This window comes from Alnus glutinosa, chromosome 1 (assembly GCF_958979055.1).
Source record: "Alnus glutinosa chromosome 1, dhAlnGlut1.1, whole genome shotgun sequence".
Classification (NCBI taxonomy): Eukaryota; Viridiplantae; Streptophyta; class Magnoliopsida; order Fagales; family Betulaceae; genus Alnus; species Alnus glutinosa.
The window spans coordinates 7,685,361-7,704,323 of NC_084886.1; the positions used below are offsets into that span (position 1 = coordinate 7,685,361).

At 34.9% G+C, this 18,963-nt stretch overlaps 2 protein-coding genes across 6 annotated transcripts; one reads left to right on the forward strand and one right to left on the reverse strand.

Annotated features, from left to right (window-relative positions):
- The first annotated feature begins 22 nt into the window (after nt 1-22).
- Nucleotides 23-3,807, forward strand: LOC133869945 (rhamnogalacturonan I rhamnosyltransferase 1-like). Of its 3 annotated transcripts, none has more exons than XM_062307048.1 (10): nt 23-219; nt 360-419; nt 503-743; nt 1,804-1,871; nt 1,973-2,061; nt 2,181-2,346; nt 2,445-2,734; nt 2,850-3,054; nt 3,203-3,360; nt 3,429-3,807. In XM_062307048.1, the coding sequence occupies exons 3-10, from the start codon at nt 542-544 to the stop codon at nt 3,673-3,675; spliced, it is 1,425 nt and encodes a 474-aa protein (XP_062163032.1). In that variant the 5' UTR covers nt 23-219; nt 360-419; nt 503-541; the 3' UTR covers nt 3,676-3,807. The 3 variants fall into 3 exon arrangements, with proteins under 3 accessions (XP_062163032.1, XP_062163047.1, XP_062163040.1); XM_062307063.1 differs by having other exon boundaries at nt 512-743; XM_062307056.1 differs by having other exon boundaries at nt 368-419.
- Nucleotides 3,808-4,755: 948 nt separating this feature from the next.
- On the reverse strand, nt 4,756-13,083 carry LOC133869970 (transcription factor BIM2). Of its 3 annotated transcripts, XR_009900615.1 has the most exons (9): nt 12,859-13,083; nt 12,587-12,738; nt 11,999-12,083; nt 8,244-8,313; nt 8,053-8,148; nt 6,767-7,164; nt 5,479-5,608; nt 4,954-5,137; nt 4,756-4,817 (listed from the first exon to the last, which is right to left on the reverse strand). XR_009900615.1 is itself a non-coding variant. In XM_062307064.1 (8 exons), exons 2-8 carry the CDS (start codon nt 12,681-12,683, stop codon nt 5,036-5,038), a joined length of 978 nt encoding a protein of 325 aa, XP_062163048.1. In that variant the 5' UTR covers nt 12,684-12,738; nt 12,859-13,083; the 3' UTR covers nt 4,756-5,035. The 3 variants fall into 3 exon arrangements, 2 of the variants coding, with proteins under 2 accessions (XP_062163048.1, XP_062163050.1); XM_062307064.1 differs by having other exon boundaries at nt 4,756-5,137; XM_062307066.1 differs by having other exon boundaries at nt 4,756-5,137; nt 12,587-12,753.
- Between the last annotated feature and the right edge of the window lie 5,880 nt (nt 13,084-18,963).

The window sequence follows — 18,963 nt, forward strand, 5'->3', positions numbered from 1 at the left end:
ACGTATGACTGTTAGACTCTCCTAAACCGCATAGGTCCATTTCTTTAAAAATCTTATACGTAAGGCTATATATGCCGGTGACTCCTAAGACCAGTTGTCCGGCTTTAATAACCGGATCGAATCTGGCTGGAATACCTCGTAAATCAACAACAAATTAACGGTATTTGTTTTGATTGGTTCTCGGGAAAATCAAGCTCAAAATCTTGGTTCTTTATTCATGTAAGATTTCTCTCAAGTATATATATATGTCACATTTTTCTATATGTACGTATGTAATATAATGGAACTTATTACTACATTTTATAAAACAGTTTTGTTTTTTTTTTTTGTTTTTTTTTTTTTGTATGTACAATTTTAAGCTGTACAGGAGAGACTTTAGTAGTATCAAGCTTGGGGACATGGATGGATGACACGGAGAGGTAAGAGGAGATCGAAACCGTATAATATGCAATTATGCATGAAGCAAAAATATTAGCTAAAAAAATTAGTTTGGTTTTTGGAGGGATCAAAGCTGAAAATTAAGTACCTGAAGAGGTTGATTATGGGAGGGATCAAAGCTGAAAAGTTGAAGAGTTGGATTGCATCTGGGTCGCGCTCCGATCAACTTAACTTATGCGTGGTTGGAGCCACGTCGCTGTTGATGCTGTGCGCCTGCGCACTGCAACTCAGAGCCCTGAGCGGGAAGATGACACCGACGTTGTTCACGTTCTGGTCTTCTCATCTTATTGACACTCCTCCTGAAAGTGAGTGCTATTCTAGTTTTACTGGCGTGATTTATAATCCCTCTCCATTGTACAACTAGTTAATTATGTAGCTTAATTTTGTTTTTGCTTAGGCTGACTATAATACATGAAAGGTTTTGAGAAATGAAAGCAAATTTATCTATGGAAAATGCTAAATACATCCCATATCTTATGCTTCCTTACGTAGCAGTACGAGTTCAAAAAATTTATTGTCGTACCGACACTGTCACATTAACCTACATAAAAAAAATAAAAAAATTAGTCACTTTTATTGGTAGGGTGGTTGGCCACCCTAACCAAACTTTTTGGGGGTGGTCAACCACCCTCGATGAGCCATCGGGAATGGTTATGACCACCCCTAATGCGATCTGGTGGTCGTGGCCGCCAGATCTCTTTGATCCGGGAGTTGTGGCTACTAGGTAGATCAGATGATCCCAATCACCTTAAGATGCCGACGTGAGCCCACTACGAGACATACACAAATTTTTTACAAACCAACCTCTAAAAATGACACGAGTCTTTAGCATGTGAAAAACACATTTTTTTTAATAAAAAATATTTCTTACAAGTTTTTTTAATAATTTAAAAAATACATGTCACTTTTATAAACTGATTTTTTTTTAAAAAAAAATCTGCTATCAGGATACAAGAGAGCAAACTTTGGGAATATATCTGATGTGGCAGCGGCATAGATGCATGGGGAAAAATAATGGCAGCCGTATTCTGAAACTTTCACCATATATATCATAATTATTTCATTTGGACAGGGTTTAAGTTCTAGACTTCCCACATATCATTCTGTTCAACCTCTCATTGTTTAAGTCTTTAAGATATTGGGAATATATATATATCTGCTAAAACCTGTTATTCTTATCAATAAATTAAATAATTGATGAAGCTATTATATATGCAACTTGCATTTGGACCATTGTCTTTTTAATTCCTAATTTTTTGTTCTTTTTTCTTTTTTCGTTAAATGAATCATGTCATTATTATAATAAATAATTCCTCATGAAATGCGTCGATGATCAATCAAAGTGAAATAAATAATTTGTCTCAGGAGTTTATAAAAACAATGGATATCTGATGGTTTCGGCAAATGGCGGATTGAATCAAATGCGAGCTGGTGTAAGCACTCTGGTTCATGCACTAGCTTTCTTAAACGTAGCCACTATTAATCTATATATTAGTGTCTGCTGATTACACTTGAGTTGGTTATGTGTATACAGATTTGTGACATGGTTGCCATTGCAAGATATTTGAATGTCACGCTTGTTGTTCCCGAATTGGACAATACCTCCATTTGGCATGATAGGAGGTGATCGATCGCCGATCAATATATACATCATGTATATATATATATATATCCATCAAATGAATAAATATCATTGAGAAATTCTTAATGAATTGCTTAATTTAATTACTCGATCTGCGCAGTGAATTCCAAGATATATTTGACGTGTATTATTTCATTACATCTTTGAAAGATGAGGTCCGGATATTGAGACGGCTGCCTGATGAGCAGAAGAGAAGAATGAAGAACGCTTCCATCTATTCTATGGAATCGAGAAGATGGTCCAATATGGGCTATTATTACTACAAGGTACGTACGTTAAGTTTGCTTCCCCATTTCAAATCATGTGCTTAGTTGGGTTAATCTTTTCCTGTTCTTACGATTAATGTATGTACATTTGCATGCAGATTCTTCCCCAGATAAAAGAGCATGAAGTCTTGCATTTCACCAAGACTGATTATAGGCTTGCAAATAATGGGGTTCCTGAAGATCTTCAAAAGCTGCGTTGCCGAGCAAACTATGAAGCTCTGAGATTCACTGCCCCTATAGAGGAAACGGGCAAGAAGATTGTCAGGATTCTGAGGCAAAACGGTCCTTACTTGGCTCTTCATCTCAGATATGAAATGGATATGTTAGCATTCACTGGCTGCAATGAAGGTTGCAACGAGACAGAAGTTGATGAACTGACTAAACTGAGGTGATCGATCGAGTTGTCTTCGTTTCTTGATGCATGGCTCACGTACAGAATCACTTAATTAAACCTTGATTACTTTGTTAATGTCCAATGCATATATATAAATTTTGTTTATCAGATATGCCACCCCGTGGTGGGGACAAAAAGCAATAAATTCTATCAAGAAAAGAAAAGACGGTCGTTGCCCTTTAACTCCCGAGGAAACTGCACTTGCATTGCGGGCATTGGATATTGATCCTAGCATTCAAGTTTATATCGCTGCTGGAAATATATATGGGGGAGAGAGGAGAATGGCTGCCCTGAGAGCAGCTTTTCCAAATCTGGTCAGTTTATCGATCGACCTAGCTACAATAATTGCATGTAATATCAATAATGGTAGGCTTTAATTTGCTTAATTAATTATCTCTTAATTAGCTTCTTTTTGTTTTTGTTTTTGTTTTCGTTTTCGTTTTCGTTTGTGTGATGAAACAGATTAAAAAGGAAACATTGATGACAACCTCAGACCTTAAGCCCTTCCTGAAACATTCAAACATGATGGCTGCGTTGGATTACATTGTGTCATTAGAGAGTGACATTTTCGTGCCAACATATGGAGGAAACATGGCAATGGTTGTTGAAGGCCATAGAAGGTATTTTACCAATCGTTTAATTTAATTAATTTTATAATATATTCATCATTAACATGTTTAATTTCCAGATATTTGGGGTACAAGATGACAATAAGTCTCGACAGATGGCTTCTGATACATCTGATAGATGAGTACAGAAATGGAAAACTCGGATGGGACGAATTCTCCCAAGAAGTGAAGACAGGCCATGGTGATCGCATGGGTAGCCCTGCTCGAAGGACAGAGGTTCCTGCCAGACCCATGCAAGAAGATTATTTCTATAGTAATCCACATGAATGTTTGCCGTTAGTTACGAAAAATTCTGAGAGGACGTGAAACAAGTTATTTTGGAATCCCACTACTTTTCTTTTCCGCCAACGTAACTGTTGTTTCACCCTTTACTGTGTACATATCCTGTAATCAAAAGGGAAATAGTTTTTGGTCAGTTAGGTAGAGCATCGAGGTAGGCCGGTGGTTATTATTGATGTTTAATGGCATATGCTTCTCATATGCATTTATATATATATATATATGTTTCTCAAATGCTCGAAATACTCTTAACTCTTTTAGATGCTAGATTAGAGTAATTTCTCTACAACTCAATTTGTAGAAATTTATATCCATTCGAAATCGAAATGAAATATTTTATAGCACAATATTTATATCACAAAAAAGCATGTATAACTTTATAAATATATGCCGGGATTAATATGTTAAAAGGTAACACGTAGACACTACTACAAAGTAGAAACAAAAATACAAAAAACAAAATGTCTAAAATTGCAACCTGCACTCTTTTACATAAATAAAATCGTTAAGTATTGATTGCAAGAAACTCGTCCCTTCATTTTGTTATGAAATCTTGTTTTAACAACTTCCTTAGCGGAAAATATTTGTTTGATAGTCGTTGTAATAGATACTAAAAGAGTCAAAATAAGATGAATCAATTCATTAATATGATGTTATGTCTTTAATTTTTTTGTATCTATCAATCCTCAACATAATTTTGCCATGAGATACAATTTGTAACTTCCGATGATCAAGTACATCAAGTTCAAAGAATCAAAATGTCTCAACTGAAATTTCAAATTAATTTCCTCCTGCTCATAAAAAATCAAAAGGATAATAATTCTCCATAAGACTACATATATTATCAATTGTAAAGGATTTATAGACATCCTTTAGATCCAAAGCTGACCCAAGTGTCAAAAAGTTTCATCAACCCTTTCACCAAACCTACTATCAAACTCTTGCAATTGAAAGATTAAAAGTCTATGGTAACATTGAATATGTCAAAATGATAATGATATTCCACTGTAATGTGATCTCCTTGATGACGACCTTCAATATAACGAGCACTCAAATTTGGAATGTCAATTTCAAAAAAAAAACACGAGACATGAACACCAACCTATGTACCGGGAAATTGGCTGGCCACCAGCAGGAGGCTCCATTTCATACATTTGAGATTAGATATGCTACAATCAGAATACAAGCAATGGTCACTCGAACAGATTCATAGAAGGAACTCAAGAAGAAATTTATAATTTTAACGGTTCTGGACATCGGTCCCATGAAATAGTGTTGAAACCTAAGAAAACTAAAGACACGTACAAGCATGTACAATAATAACCAGGAGACGACAAAGTAGCTTGTAAACAATGAAAATGGAGACTCATGAAGTGCCGCACTAGTTCTATGTTTTTAGCCGCTTTTGAGCTTGATCTGACTCCTCTCTGCTGCCTGCATCTCTTAGATGTGTCATCGCTTGATGGCTAGAAGGGGTATTCTCATGATCCTGGACAATGAAAGAATGATAGCATTACCTATATATATACTTCTTCATACCAAAAACTGTTTTTTTTTTTTTTTTTGTTGAACTCCAACAGTTGGCTGTAAAAGTTGTCAGCAAAAAATGAAGTTTTTTTTTTTCTTTTTTTTGAAAAATGGGCTGTCTGGCAACATCTAGGTCTCCACTGGCTCAGGAAAAAGATAAAGAACCATTAAAAGATCCCACTTGGTCGAAATGGCAACCAGGGGAGTGAGTGATGAGATTGAGGTGATCAAACGATAGGAAGGTAGACCCTAAATCCTGCTTAACCAACTCTCCAGCAAAAACCAATGGCCTGATTTATATACCTTAGAAATGGATGTTCCAGAAATCGTGCCTCTGTCTGCGCGCTTCCCAAGATCAATCTGCACTGCAACGTTGGCCTGTGACAGATCCACCCCCGCACTCTGCAGTGCTTGTGTCAAAGTGTTCAACAACCTGGCCAGCACCAAACCAATCATTCATCAGCATATACTTTAGCACCCAAACCCATCAAAAAGCCTTTGGGAAAAAGGCTGTAAGCGTATGCCATGGGTACCAGATAACATAAGTTTCTGTAATCATCAAGTATTTTCAATTGACAAAAGAGTACCATAAAAACGAAAAAAATAAAAATATTGCTGGCCTCGCAGGATCTTGACACTAATCTGTCAGCCAAGCCTAGCCAAATACTGGGCAAAATAATTTGACAAGTCTATCAATCTCTAAACATAAATGACAACAGTCATTATAGTTTAGAAGACATTTAGAAAGAAATCCAAAAAATATGGACAGCATAAAAAAATCTACATTTTGAATCCATTAAATTGGATATTACCGTATATAAAGGAAATGATTCAACAAGAAGAAGAAGCGGCAATGGGGACAAGACAATCCTCAGCCTTCCAACGATTTAATCGATGTACAATTAAAAGTTTTGAGTTGAATATCTTGATAAAAAGGATGAAAATATTGCCCAAACAACCTAACTGGAAATATATTGATAAGAGAACAATATATACAACAAAAATAACAACTTCACCTATGGACAATGGGGCTGAGACACATTTCTCAGACTTCCAACTTTTGATTGATATATAATCAATAAAAAATTTGAAAAACTATAAAATGAAGAAAAAAAAAAAAAAACAGCAAAATGACGATACAATGCCCAAACAGCCTGATTCAACATCTATTTGATAAAAAGAAAACCAGGCTCTTGGATCCAATTCAACTCGATATTACTCCCGATTCATAAACCGCAAGAGAAGCCATACTAAAATATTAATTCAGGTTGGGAAGTGTCCTAAAACAAGTCAGAAGTTAAACACGCTAACAAAAAAAAATAAAAATGTACAAGCTATATATGCCTCATTGAATCTACGACTAAGCTTCTTAGAACCACAAGTCCAAAACAGATTGTCAAGCTACAGTCAGCCACGCATCATATCTGAGACAAGAATAGAGGTACAAGAACTCGAAAGAAAAAGGCAAACATGATGGGACTCCATTTATAATAGTAGTCAAACTATAAATTTGGTATGCCAAATATTTCTAAATCTGAAGGCTCATAGTTACTAAAACCAAGAAATTCCACAAACTTCTATTATTACCCACCCTTGAGAGTAAACACTTGAGATGCTAATTGTTCCCCCTTTAATTACCAGCTCCTCCTGTTGGCTCAGTGCTTCACGGGTCATGGGACACTCGGTTGATTGAGCATCAGAAACCGGTCCCTGAAGAGCATGGGCTTGCACGCCATCACCTCTGACAGAAACAGGCATGGGCAGAGGTAATCCCTTGTTTCTTAACTCAGGTTGCTGATCCATCGATTTGCAGGTGATATCCCTGCTAGGATCAGATTCTACAGGTTTCTGTATGCTTGTAAGCGTGGTTGGGGTTAGAGAGACATTATTCTCATCCAACTTCCCAGGAAACGCTGACCCCATACCAGAACCATTCTTTATGGTTTGAGGGTGACCAACTAAACTCTGAACACGCCAGTGACTATTTCTCTGTTTCAAGCAGGCGACTGAACAAGTTAACAGTGACAAGAATTTCAACAGGCAAATAAACTTCCAATAAAAATGTATTCATCAATTCCTCTCCACCACCAGCAAGATTCCATTAGCAGTAAAATAATTTTTTTAATAAAAATAAAAATAAATTAAACAGAAACAGGCCGTCACTTGAATCAATAAATGAATGTCTGCGTTATTCAATACTTCAGTAAGTAATAAAACACAGAATAAATGTAGTTCCCATTTGAACTGTTGAGTCCCAAGCAATGGCATTAATGCTTATGGATCAACTTTGACAAGGACTAGTCAAGGTTCACGGGATACATGAATGCCAGATGAATTCAGCACAAAATTTTGGATGTAATTTTTTTTCTTTCTCCAGTGTGCGTGTGCGTGTTTGAAAGTTGTTATCTACGTGGATCCATATCTTACAGCATTATGTTTATAAGTATCATTGCTATTATACATTCACAAAGGACAAAAATTTAAAAATCTTAGCCACAAAAGATTTTCAAATTAAATTTATTCTAGATTTCAAATTTTGGCTCCTTTTTTAGTGGATTATGAAGATTTACAAATAAATTGTATATGGATTATGATTTTCTACCATAGATTACATATATTTTACAATTCAATACATTCAAAAACAATCATGTCAAAACCATAAATCTTCCGACAGGTAAATAATTATTTACTAAAGGTCCATGAGATTACATGCTCCTTTATATCTCAGTCCCAATACCTAAGGCTTCTTTGAACTTGTATAATGCATAGATTAATTCCATTTCAAAAAGTACCAGAGACTTTATCTCAAGCATTTGTGTGCAACATTTAATGAGAATTCAACTAAATACAAGCATGAAGCGAGTATAAGCAATTTACCCATGGCATCAACTTTGTGGGCTCGGAACTCCATCCCTGGTAAGAACCCTCATACTTTTGTACCTTCTCTTGTAAATAATGAACATAATCAATCACCTGCAATGAAACTGTGATCAGCAATCAATTTAAGCACAAAAAAGTAACAACTAATTCCAAAAAAATGCGTACTAGTTCATTCACTAAGAACTTACCTCTAATAGGAATGATGCCGTATCTCTCTTTTGATCACTATGGGGTATGAGATCTCTCAATATCTGGAATCTGAAAGAAAAAGGATTAAGCTTCACCAAGCTCTTTTGACATCAGACTTCATAAGATACATTATAAAAACAAACCACACATCCAAACATATCAAAATCTTTCAAAAACCCATCCTCAACTCCTAGAAGAGCAACCTATAATTCGACCAGTTATAAACATAAAACTTGACAAGCTTGATATGTAACTACAGTTGGTCTGGCCGTGACATAACAATGTAAAGTTTTTTCCTCAAACAGAACAGAGCCATGCAAGCTTCATAAGTAGTACGTCCTTCTCTCCTACTCAAGCCGCAATATTGAATCATTTTTTTGTGTTTATAAACATAAGAGACAAGGTGAACAAATGACATGACCAGCTTCAGATGGATCACATTACAAGTGGTGTAACACAAAACATGAAAATTGTCAACCTTTCAGTCTCTTACCAAAACTAACACCTGTAGAAGTATAGAGAATGCAATAAAAATGCCCACAAAAACCATAAAATCAGATAATGAAATTGATTCTAGGACACATACCAATTAAATTGGAAAAAGTGCCACCCAGGCCCAAACTTATTGTCAAACTGGAGTAATCCAACCATACTATTCGACTATTCTGTTCTGATATGTGATCAATCTATACCCAAGATACCAGTTTTCGGTGCAACATTTTCAAATGATAAGATCTGGTCTACAGTCCATACCATTCAAGTAATAATATTGGAAAAGGTTGATTGTTGTGTGGTCTCTGTTACTTTAAGTTTGCTTGTAACGTAGGACCCATGGGGCGTTTTTTCTTCGTAGAATCGAAATCATTTGAGTTCATTCTCAAGCCAAAGGGAAACTCCTTCAGGCTACAAATAGTAGAACGTGGGAAGGGTTACCTCCGATCGATTTCTCAAGGGTGAGGGGGACTTAGTTAACCTCTGCCATGTGGGAATTTTCATATTTCATTTTAGAGCAGGGGTTGGTGGATATCATGTTGGCTAGAGGTTCTTCACATGGTCAACCAACCAAGACCCCCCCCCCCCCCCCCTCTCTCTCTCTCCCTCCCTCTCTATGTCTAGAATTAATAGATTACTAGTTTTACCGGATTGGGAAGGGCAGTTCTCAGACCTGATTCAATGTTGTCTTCCTCGACCCTTATCAGATCATTTTTCCATTTTACTTGACAGCGTGGGTATGTCTAGAGGCTCACACTCATTTAAATTTGAAAACATGTGGCTGAAAGCAGAGGGTTTTCTAGACATGGTGAAATAGTGGTGGGATTCATATTAGTTCCTAGGCGCTCCTTGTTTGTCTTTGCTAGTAAAATAAAACGCTGAAAATTTACTTAAAGCGATGGAAATAAGAGGGCTTCAGTAATGTGAAGGAGAGGAAGAAATCCGTATTGGAGGAGATCTAGTCTCTATCACCTAGAAGAGGAGAGATGTCTTGTAGAAGAGGAAGAGTCAAGAGGTCTAAGGCGAAACCAGATTTGGAGAATGTTGCCCTTATGCAAGAAGTTAGCGTGGGGAGAGGGGGGTGGGGTAGAAGTCTAGGGCAAGCTAGTTAAAAGAAGGGGATCACAACATGAGATTTTTTTCACCGCCTTGCCAACTCTCACTAGAGACATCTCCAATCTTTGTATTGATGGTATTGTTACCTCTGCCCAAGGGGAGATCAATGATATTATCATTCAGTATTACAAGAATCTCTTTAGTGAAACTATTACTTGGCTGCCCAAATTAGATGGTTTGGGGTTTCCCTGTTTAGACTCTGCAAAAGTAGATTGGTTGGAGAGATCGTTCCAAGAGGAGGAAGTTCTTCAGGCTTTGCTTTGCATGGATGGTGACAAAGTGTCGGGTCCTTGCGGCTTCACTATTGCTTTTTTTGGTCTTGTTGGGCTATAGTGAAGGATGACCTTATGCGTGTCTTCCATAATTTTCAAGAGTATGAGTTGTTCGAGAAGAGCCTCAACACTATGTTTATTGCTCTCATCCCCAAAAAGATTGGGCAATTGGAAGTAATAGATTTCAAACCTATCAGCTTGGTGGGGAGTGTTTATAAAACTTTGGCGAAAGTCCTTGATATCAAACTGAAACAAGTGTTGGGAGTGCTCATATCGAAAAGTCAAAATGCCTTCATAGGGAAAAGACAAATTCTTGACTTAGTTCTTATAGCTAATGAGCGTCTGCACAGCAGGCTGATATCGGGTATTCCTAGCGATATTTGCAAGCTGGACTTGGAAAAAGCCGACAACCATGTCAACTAGGAGTTCCTCTCCTATCTCAAGGAGCATCTTGGCTTTGGTTCAGAATTGAGGAAATGGATGACTGCTTGTATCTCCACGGCCTGCTTCTCTATTTTGATTAATGGTAGTCCATATGGCTAAATTGGTAGTTCTCGAGGCCTTTGCCAAGGGGACTCTCTCTCGCCTCTCCTCTTCGTGATTGTCATGGAGACTCTCAGTAGAATGCTATCTAGAGCTATGATTGAGATTATTTATCAAGATTCTGAATAGACACCCGAAACATTGCCCCCTTGGAAATATCACACCTTCTCTTTGCAGATGCTACGCTTATTATGTGCAATGCAGATCGTGATCAAATCTATAATTTAGGTCACATTATCCTGTGTTGAGAGGCCATTTTGGGCTTGAAGGTCAATATATATATATATGGTGGTTGTATAACTTGTATCTCTTGTATACTTTTCGTGTACCCATGCTTTGCCTTTTTTTCAACAAATTATTATTCATCAAAAAAACAAAAATCAATGATAAACCCAGTTATAAAATAGTAACTAACCAACTAACACCCAAATCAAAGATACAAGAAACACATTAGAACTATGACAGAGCCAAAGGAAATGCAGATATGACAACAAACAGAAAGTACCTTCACGTCATATTCTTAATTTTGACTTTTTGTGAAAAGAATGAGCTTGATATGATTTATCGAGAAACATAAGTTCCTCAAATAGATTAAAAAGTACATCAATAGAAACACATGCTCAAAACCATTGGTTTTATTGAAAAAAATTCTCATGTACGGAACAACACAAAAGTTTGTCCAAAAAGATGGAACACACTTCAAGCTTCAAAAAAATTATTGTAAGGAATTGATGAAATACGGCACCATGAACAAGACAATATGACTTTCATGCTGTCTCTGCCCATCACATATCAGAGAGTCGGTTAATTTAATGTCCCTTTTGCTCTCAGTTATTAGAGAAATCAAAATGCATGCAGTGATGAATGTAAATTATGTAATGATATCAATAAAAAGTATTCATAAAACCATAAAGCCTTGTGATGTGAAGGAAAAACACTAATGTATTACATTCAGGCTACAGCCCAAACCCCACTGTGTCATATGCTACCTTAAACCATGAAACCACATGATGTGAAGGAAAAATGCTAGTGTATTACATTCGGTCTACAGCACGCACCCTACAAAGAATCGTAGGCTACCCATAAAAAAATTTATAATGGTGATATTCATGACAGTGCGCACAGGTGATCACACATAGAAACACTTCATAAAAGGTAAGGCAGCTAAATCCAATAATGACGCCAAGCTACTAACCTTCAAAAACTGTAGAGTAATTGTTCCTAGATTCATGATTATCAAAAATTTTACTCTACAAACGTTGTTGAGGATTTGAGGCTATACTGATATGACATCAGGGAATGTACTAAACAGGAAAGACAGTCAAACATACCTCTCGTTGATTTTGCTTCTCCTCCGCTGCTCTGTGACAGAGTGTTTAGATCGCATTGCATTAGCCTTATCATCGTTCTTAGCATCTGGTTTCAGCGTCAAAATCCCAACATAAGAACTCAAATTTCAAAACGAACAAATGAGGTGCAGTCAGTGGTAAAGTCCCAATATTCCAAAAAAATAAAAATGGAAACACAAAAGAAAAAAATAATAAATTAACGAAAAAAAAAAAGTTTAAAATTTACCATTTTGCAAAACCGTTAAGAGCAAACATCCTCAGCAAAGAAGTCGGACAACTAAATACAAAGCCTCTATCTCTATATCAGTTTCCAAATTCGAGGGACACTAAGAATTCCACAATTATTGACATATGAAACCAACATTAGCCCGAAAGAGATTGCACTATGCTTGGCTTCAAAACAAATTTTAGAGCAAACAATAGCGACAAACAAAACAAAAAAAAAAAAAAAATCAATTTATTGCATAATCTCGTACAAAGGAAAACGGATCTCCCAGAATTGGATCTAACACAACACATACTATGGTAAGGCGAAAAACACAAAAGGGTTTGTCTGAATACGAGAGAAACCTTTGTTGTTGGCAGTGGAAGAAGTGCCATCTTTCTTGGAGCTGAACTCTTCTTCCTCGTACTCCTCGTCCTCCTGATTACCCTTTCCTGTTCTCATCCTTCTTTATTATGAAAAAAGACTATTTCTTTCTGCTCAGATTTTCCCAATGAATCTGAAAAAATATTTTCTTCAAAAAAAAAAAAAAAAAAACCCACAAAAACGACGAAAAAAGATAAAGATAAAACTGTAAGATGTAGGGAATGAAAAGGAGGCAGAGAAGTTGGAGAATTACTCTCTGAAAGGGGCGAAAAATGGGGAAATAGTTATTCACAAGTAGAGATTCCAAGGTTGCTATGAAAATGGGTCTTTTTCTTTTACTTCTGGGTTTTCCGGTGACAACAGAGGTCAAGCTATACCTCCGGCTCCTCCAACGCCTTCCGAGTCACCGAGGCTTATTCTGGGAAAAATGGATGTTTGCAAGAAATCGCATGTGAGTTTGCTCACGTGCTTCCCGTGAGGTTTTTTTTTTTATTTTTTTCAGCAATACATTTATACAAGGAAAGAGAAATTCCCGTGAGGTCACTAATGCTTGGTAAAATTTTCTTCTCTCCTCTTTTATTTCACAAAAATAAATAAAACATAAAACACATCAAACTGTTCTTTTGTTTTACTTCATTTCAAAATACTTTTTCAACCTAAATTTTTTTTAAAAAAAAAAAAAAAAAAAAACTGTTTTAGACATCATTTTGTTATATATTTTTTACCTATCTGTTTTGCAGTGGAATTCCATAAATCCAATAATAAATTGTCAATTTATTATACATTTTCAGATATACAATAAACATACAAAAGAATGATTTTTATCGTTTTTCAAATCGATTATATAGTGGTTCTTCCACTATGGCGTGTTAATGTATGCTCGCTACATTTGGAGTTCGTTTGAGTTTACGATTTTAAAAGTGCAATTTAAAAATATCGATTTTAAAATGTGCGATTTAAAAAAATGATTTTTAAAAACTCAGTTAAGCGTTTGGCAAAATCGCAACGCAAATTAACTTTTAAAATTCTGCGTTTTCAAAAAAAGTACCCATTGCTTGCAATTTGAAAGGCAATTTTCTACGTTTTCAAATTGATATTTTTTTAAAACGCAAAATTTCCAAACGGTTCATTTTCTACGATTTTGTTGAAAATCACATTTTTTTACTGTGAAATCACAACTCCAAACGCATCTTTAAGCAAACATCAGTTTAGTTATGCCTTTCTTCCTTTTATTTTTGTTTCTTTTTTCTCAGTATTTTACCCAAAATTACAAGTTATAAAATGGGTGATTTCATAGTAGACGAAAAATGTTACCTTATATGCTTATATAAGTTATATCAATGAATCAATTTTTAAACAGTAATGATTCATCATCACTTAAAAATACTACTTTTTACCACATTGTCTATGTGGCAAAGTAATCCTCCACTATCTTTTGAATTTTTTATTTATTTTTAAGTGAAAGACCACCTTACCACATAGACAATGTGGTGAAACATAATATCTTTGGGTAGTTCTGAATTATTATTCATTTTTAAAATATCATTTAAACATAATATCTCACAACACTAAAATATCTATGATGAAAAAAGAGATTTATATCTTAAAAAGATGGTTAGAAAGATATCATATTTGTATAAAAAGTTGGTAAAAATATCAAAAGTATAGAAAAATATAACAATACATAAAATAATAATAATCATCAAGGAAAAGAAATAAAATATATAGGATGATACATTGGATATTTCCCAAATGATATATTGAAAAAAATATATAATATTTTATTACGGGAAAAAATTGGTCGATATTTACGATTATTGTCACATCCTATTGATTTTACTAATATTTTAAAATTTCAACAATATTCTCGACACCTTAATGTTGGAGATCTTTTAGTATTTGAAGTTATTTGCATATATTCCCTTACTTTTCCCAAAAACAAAAATTGATTTTATGTAGAAAATCATTTTCCTTTCTTAATTTCCTAATAGGATCGTGGATTATAGAAAATGTTGGCAAACCATGATTTTTTTAGAAATTTTTATCGGAATTTAAGGGAAAATGAGAGAGAGAGAGAGAGGGGTGCAAGCCCGGGTGCTCCAATCAACCGGAGGTTGGGGCCCACCTACTCGAGGCACCTGAACCTTACACCCCATTCTCATTTCCTGATCGAATTCCAAATAATTCAAGTAAGAAATCCCAAGAGATCCTAATTTATGTGAAGCTTATAAATTTTTAGACAAGTGATTATTAATTGCACAATTTGTGTATAATACAAGACACATGGGAGGGACTATGTATATTATATTGGTGGCCATAGGTCTGCAAAATGAATATTCCATTGATTTGCAGAATGAATATTTTATTGAAAAATGGAATAGTTAATTATTACCATGAATAAAATAGAGTGGAATGGAATAACTATTCCTACTCTTTAGTTTGGTAACAACTCATATACTTTAAATGGAATCCAATAAAAATTACTATATATAAAAAAAAAAAAAAAAAAAAAAAAAAAAACACCAAAAATAAAAAAAAAATAGAAAAACCCAAAAAAAAATAAAAAAACTTTTAAAAAACTAGTGGGTGGGCGGTGGCCGACCACCCATTGGGGTTGTCGGCCACCCCCAAATGGTCCAAGGCTGATAGCACCACCCCCTACTCTATATGTGGTTGGCTGGCTGGCCGGTCAGCCAGCTGTAAATGGGGGTTTCAATATCTTTTTCTTTTTCTTTTCTTTTTTTTTTAAAAAAAAATAAAAATGAAAGAAGATAGAAAATAACGAGTAGTTTTTTTCTGAAAAATGTAGTCTATTTCTTTAGGAATAGCCATTCTTCTCATTTTTTAGAGGAATAGATATTCATCTTCATAAAGGAATAGTTATTCCAACTATTCAAAAGAATAAACTCTTACCAAATAAAGTAATGAATATTCTTATGGAATAGTTATTCTATTTCAAAGGTTTATTTTGCGAACCAAACGAGGCTAGCCTCATCAAATTATTTTTTTTGTTATTTTGGTGAGCCAATATGGTGAAATTGTCCAAAATAATTCTCCAGCAACCTTATCAATTTGGTAAAAAAATAAATAAAATTGGTGAGTGAACAGTACTCATCAACAATAGTGAGCATTGTTCACTCACCAACTCTATATAAAAGGGAATATATATATATATATATATATATATATATATATATATATATATATATATATATATATATATATATTAAAACTTTATCTCTTTTTTTTTTTCTTTTTGTTTTTATTTATCTCCCATGCATCATACAACTTTTATTTTGAAAAATATTATTTAAATGGAATAGTAATAGTAGATAGCTAAAATGGTGATGCTGTTGAGAATGCTTTAAAAAAATATATGACTAAAATATAAAAGTAATTTTTAACTATTTTGACTAATAAAATTTTAAGAATTTATTAAGAAGGTTCTTTGTTAGCACCGAGGAATATTGGCTGCACCTTTTGGTATATATATGCGAATCGCTTAGGTATTTTGGGAAGCAAACCTAAATTTAGCTGAAAAATAAATTCCTGTATTTTCAATTTTTAATTTTTTCCAGATGGTCTTTGGGTTGGTAGAGGCACCACTTCAAACAGTCATATAATTAAAGTTCAACTCAATTTTCCATAGTTTTATGACTAGATCTGCATATACAAGTCTTTACTCTTTATGAAAATAGAAATTAGAGGTGAAAACGTAAGTAGATAATAACATGCAAGTAGGATTTATTATTTGCTATTTGCTTATGCAGATATGATTAGTAAAAATTATTATTCACATGTGCAAATGCGGATATTAATTTTAAGGTATGCGGATACAGTTAATAATCGCATTAAGTTATGTTAAGTTTTTTTTTACTATCATCTTAAAGTTATAACTTACTACATTTAATTTTTCTTTTCTTTTTTTTGGGTAATCAAAATCTCATAGAGTGCATTACTCTATGAGATAATGACATTTTTATGACTGATAATCGTGAATTATTTAACAAGTGAAATATTAATTTATTTAAAGTTGCATACAGTAATAATCACATTATTTAATTTTGCTCAAAAATTTAGATAGTAGTCCAAAATGCCTATTAATTACCTCATATGCAAATAACAAATAATAACTGCAAAAATACAAATAATAATCACATTATACATATACGAATAATCCCCCTAACAGTGGTGTCCTTGGCCGGGGAAGGGAGGTTCCAAACCTCCCTCCTCCCGGTTTTTGCTTCTTATCTTAGCCCTTTTAGGACTAAGAGAGGTTTTGGTTTTTCACTGGGTTGTTTCCAGTGGAGGCTAGAGTCTCCCAGTGGTGTCGTCTCCGATGGTGCATTATTCTGCCGGTAGCTTCTGTCTTGGGTGTTTTCCTTGTATTTGACAGATTGTATTTGACAGTGTGCTTTGAGTTGGATTTAGCCTTGTCATTGCTTTTTAGTACAGATTATTTGTGACCGACTCTATAGTGCAAGTAGAGGTTCATATGTCAACGCAGAGGCACCTTTCTGTTGGCTTGGCTTCTTTGTAGCAACTGTTGATATAATCTGTGTTTTAGGGTAACTGTAATGGGTACTTGTCCTTTTCTGAATCCCTGTAATGGTCTTGAGTCGAGTTTTGACTCTGTTTGACTGTAATTTTGTTACCCTTTTAATGGAATGACTACATGTTCCCTTAAAAAAAAAAGAAAAAAAAAAAGAAAAGGTAAATCAACCACTGTTTTAGCGGTTAAAGGGATCGAAGCAAAACACGTTTTCGTTCCCTTTTTGGTGTTACGAAGGTTGATGGATCCGGTCCAAATTCACTGGGCCTGCTAAGAAACCCATTCTAGAAGGTAGGTGGTACGGTCCATACCCAGTTAGGCTTTTCAGCCCATCTCAACAACTACACCCTAGCACATAAAAATATCCCGGGCTTAATGATTAGATAATTAAATTAATTGATCATGATATAATGTTAACTAGGTTATGTTTGCTTAATTGCTTTCCTGCAGGAACAGCTGGACTAAACAACTAAACAAGTAAGTCTAAAATACGAGAATAATGGCGGAAGCAAAAGAGAAAAGAGATACAAATAATTTAAGGATAATTCAATTTGGTGTAAGACATTTACGTTCACAGTTACAATTTACCCTTATATAAGAGTTACATTGTGCTCATTAACTTGATATATTTACAATGCATGACTCCTATTTATAGAAAAATCGTGGTAGATAAATATGGTAATCAAATCAATGTGATTTGATTAGCATCAAATCTGATTACAATCAAATCAATCGCATATATTCTTTTACCAAATCCAATCACAATTATATAAAAAAATATATTCTCTAATACTATATTAACCGGACTTTATGAGCAGAAGAGAAATGTTTAGCCGCAGCAACCATGGTGGCCTCTGGCCCTCCTGGTGACCCAGCTTTCATGCTCTTTATCTTTTCACCTTCACCGGAGGCACAGAAGCATATTGAAGAAGCGAATGAATTGAAGATTGAAGAGGAGCATGGACTCTCTTTATTATTCTTGCTCATCTCGCAATATATATATAACTCCAGCAAGACCAAGGAGAAAAGAATGTCTTTTCACTCGAATAATTATTTAGTGCAAGAAGAAAATAATGGAGATCGATCGACCGACCAAGTCTTTGAAACACTTGAAATTAAGGAAAGCCGTATATATTCAGCTGCAAATATTAAAGCGATGTGATTGCTTGTAGTTGTGCTCTGTGAAATTCATCTTTGCCATTATATAAGCTCAGGTTTCTTGATGGTTACGATAAACTTGGGGAAAGTTCAAAGCTCAAACTCAAAGGGAAAGATCCAAGCAATTAGGTTGGAATATTAACAATAAATTCAACTGTTTGGCCGTGTCTGTCCACGGACAATTTACGTTGACCTCGTATTATTAATATGTTAGCTGAAATGGTCCTTGGCACATGCTGCATATATTGTCATGCTTGGCGTGAGCACTCATTTTCAGCGCACACGTTTACAGTTCTCTAGCTAGAAAGAAATACCAAGGGAAGAAGGTGATGCATGATTGCATGCCAGTTTTTAAACAAACCAATCGTAATAGTAAAAAGGTCATATATTGAGATTCTAATGTACGTAGGACCAAAACAATTTTGGTGGCGTTGGAAACCTTATTAAAAGGGCTACAAATTCGTATGTCACGAAGATTTTTCAATTTCAATGTTTACTATGTTAAAATGGGCTGTCAAGATAAATACAAAAGATGTTCCTGAGAGTCTCGATCAGTTGGACCTTAATTCGATCTATCTGCATCCGAACGAGGTGTTGCACCATCCTCAATACTTATTCAATTCCCAATGTGCCCGAATGAAGTGTCAA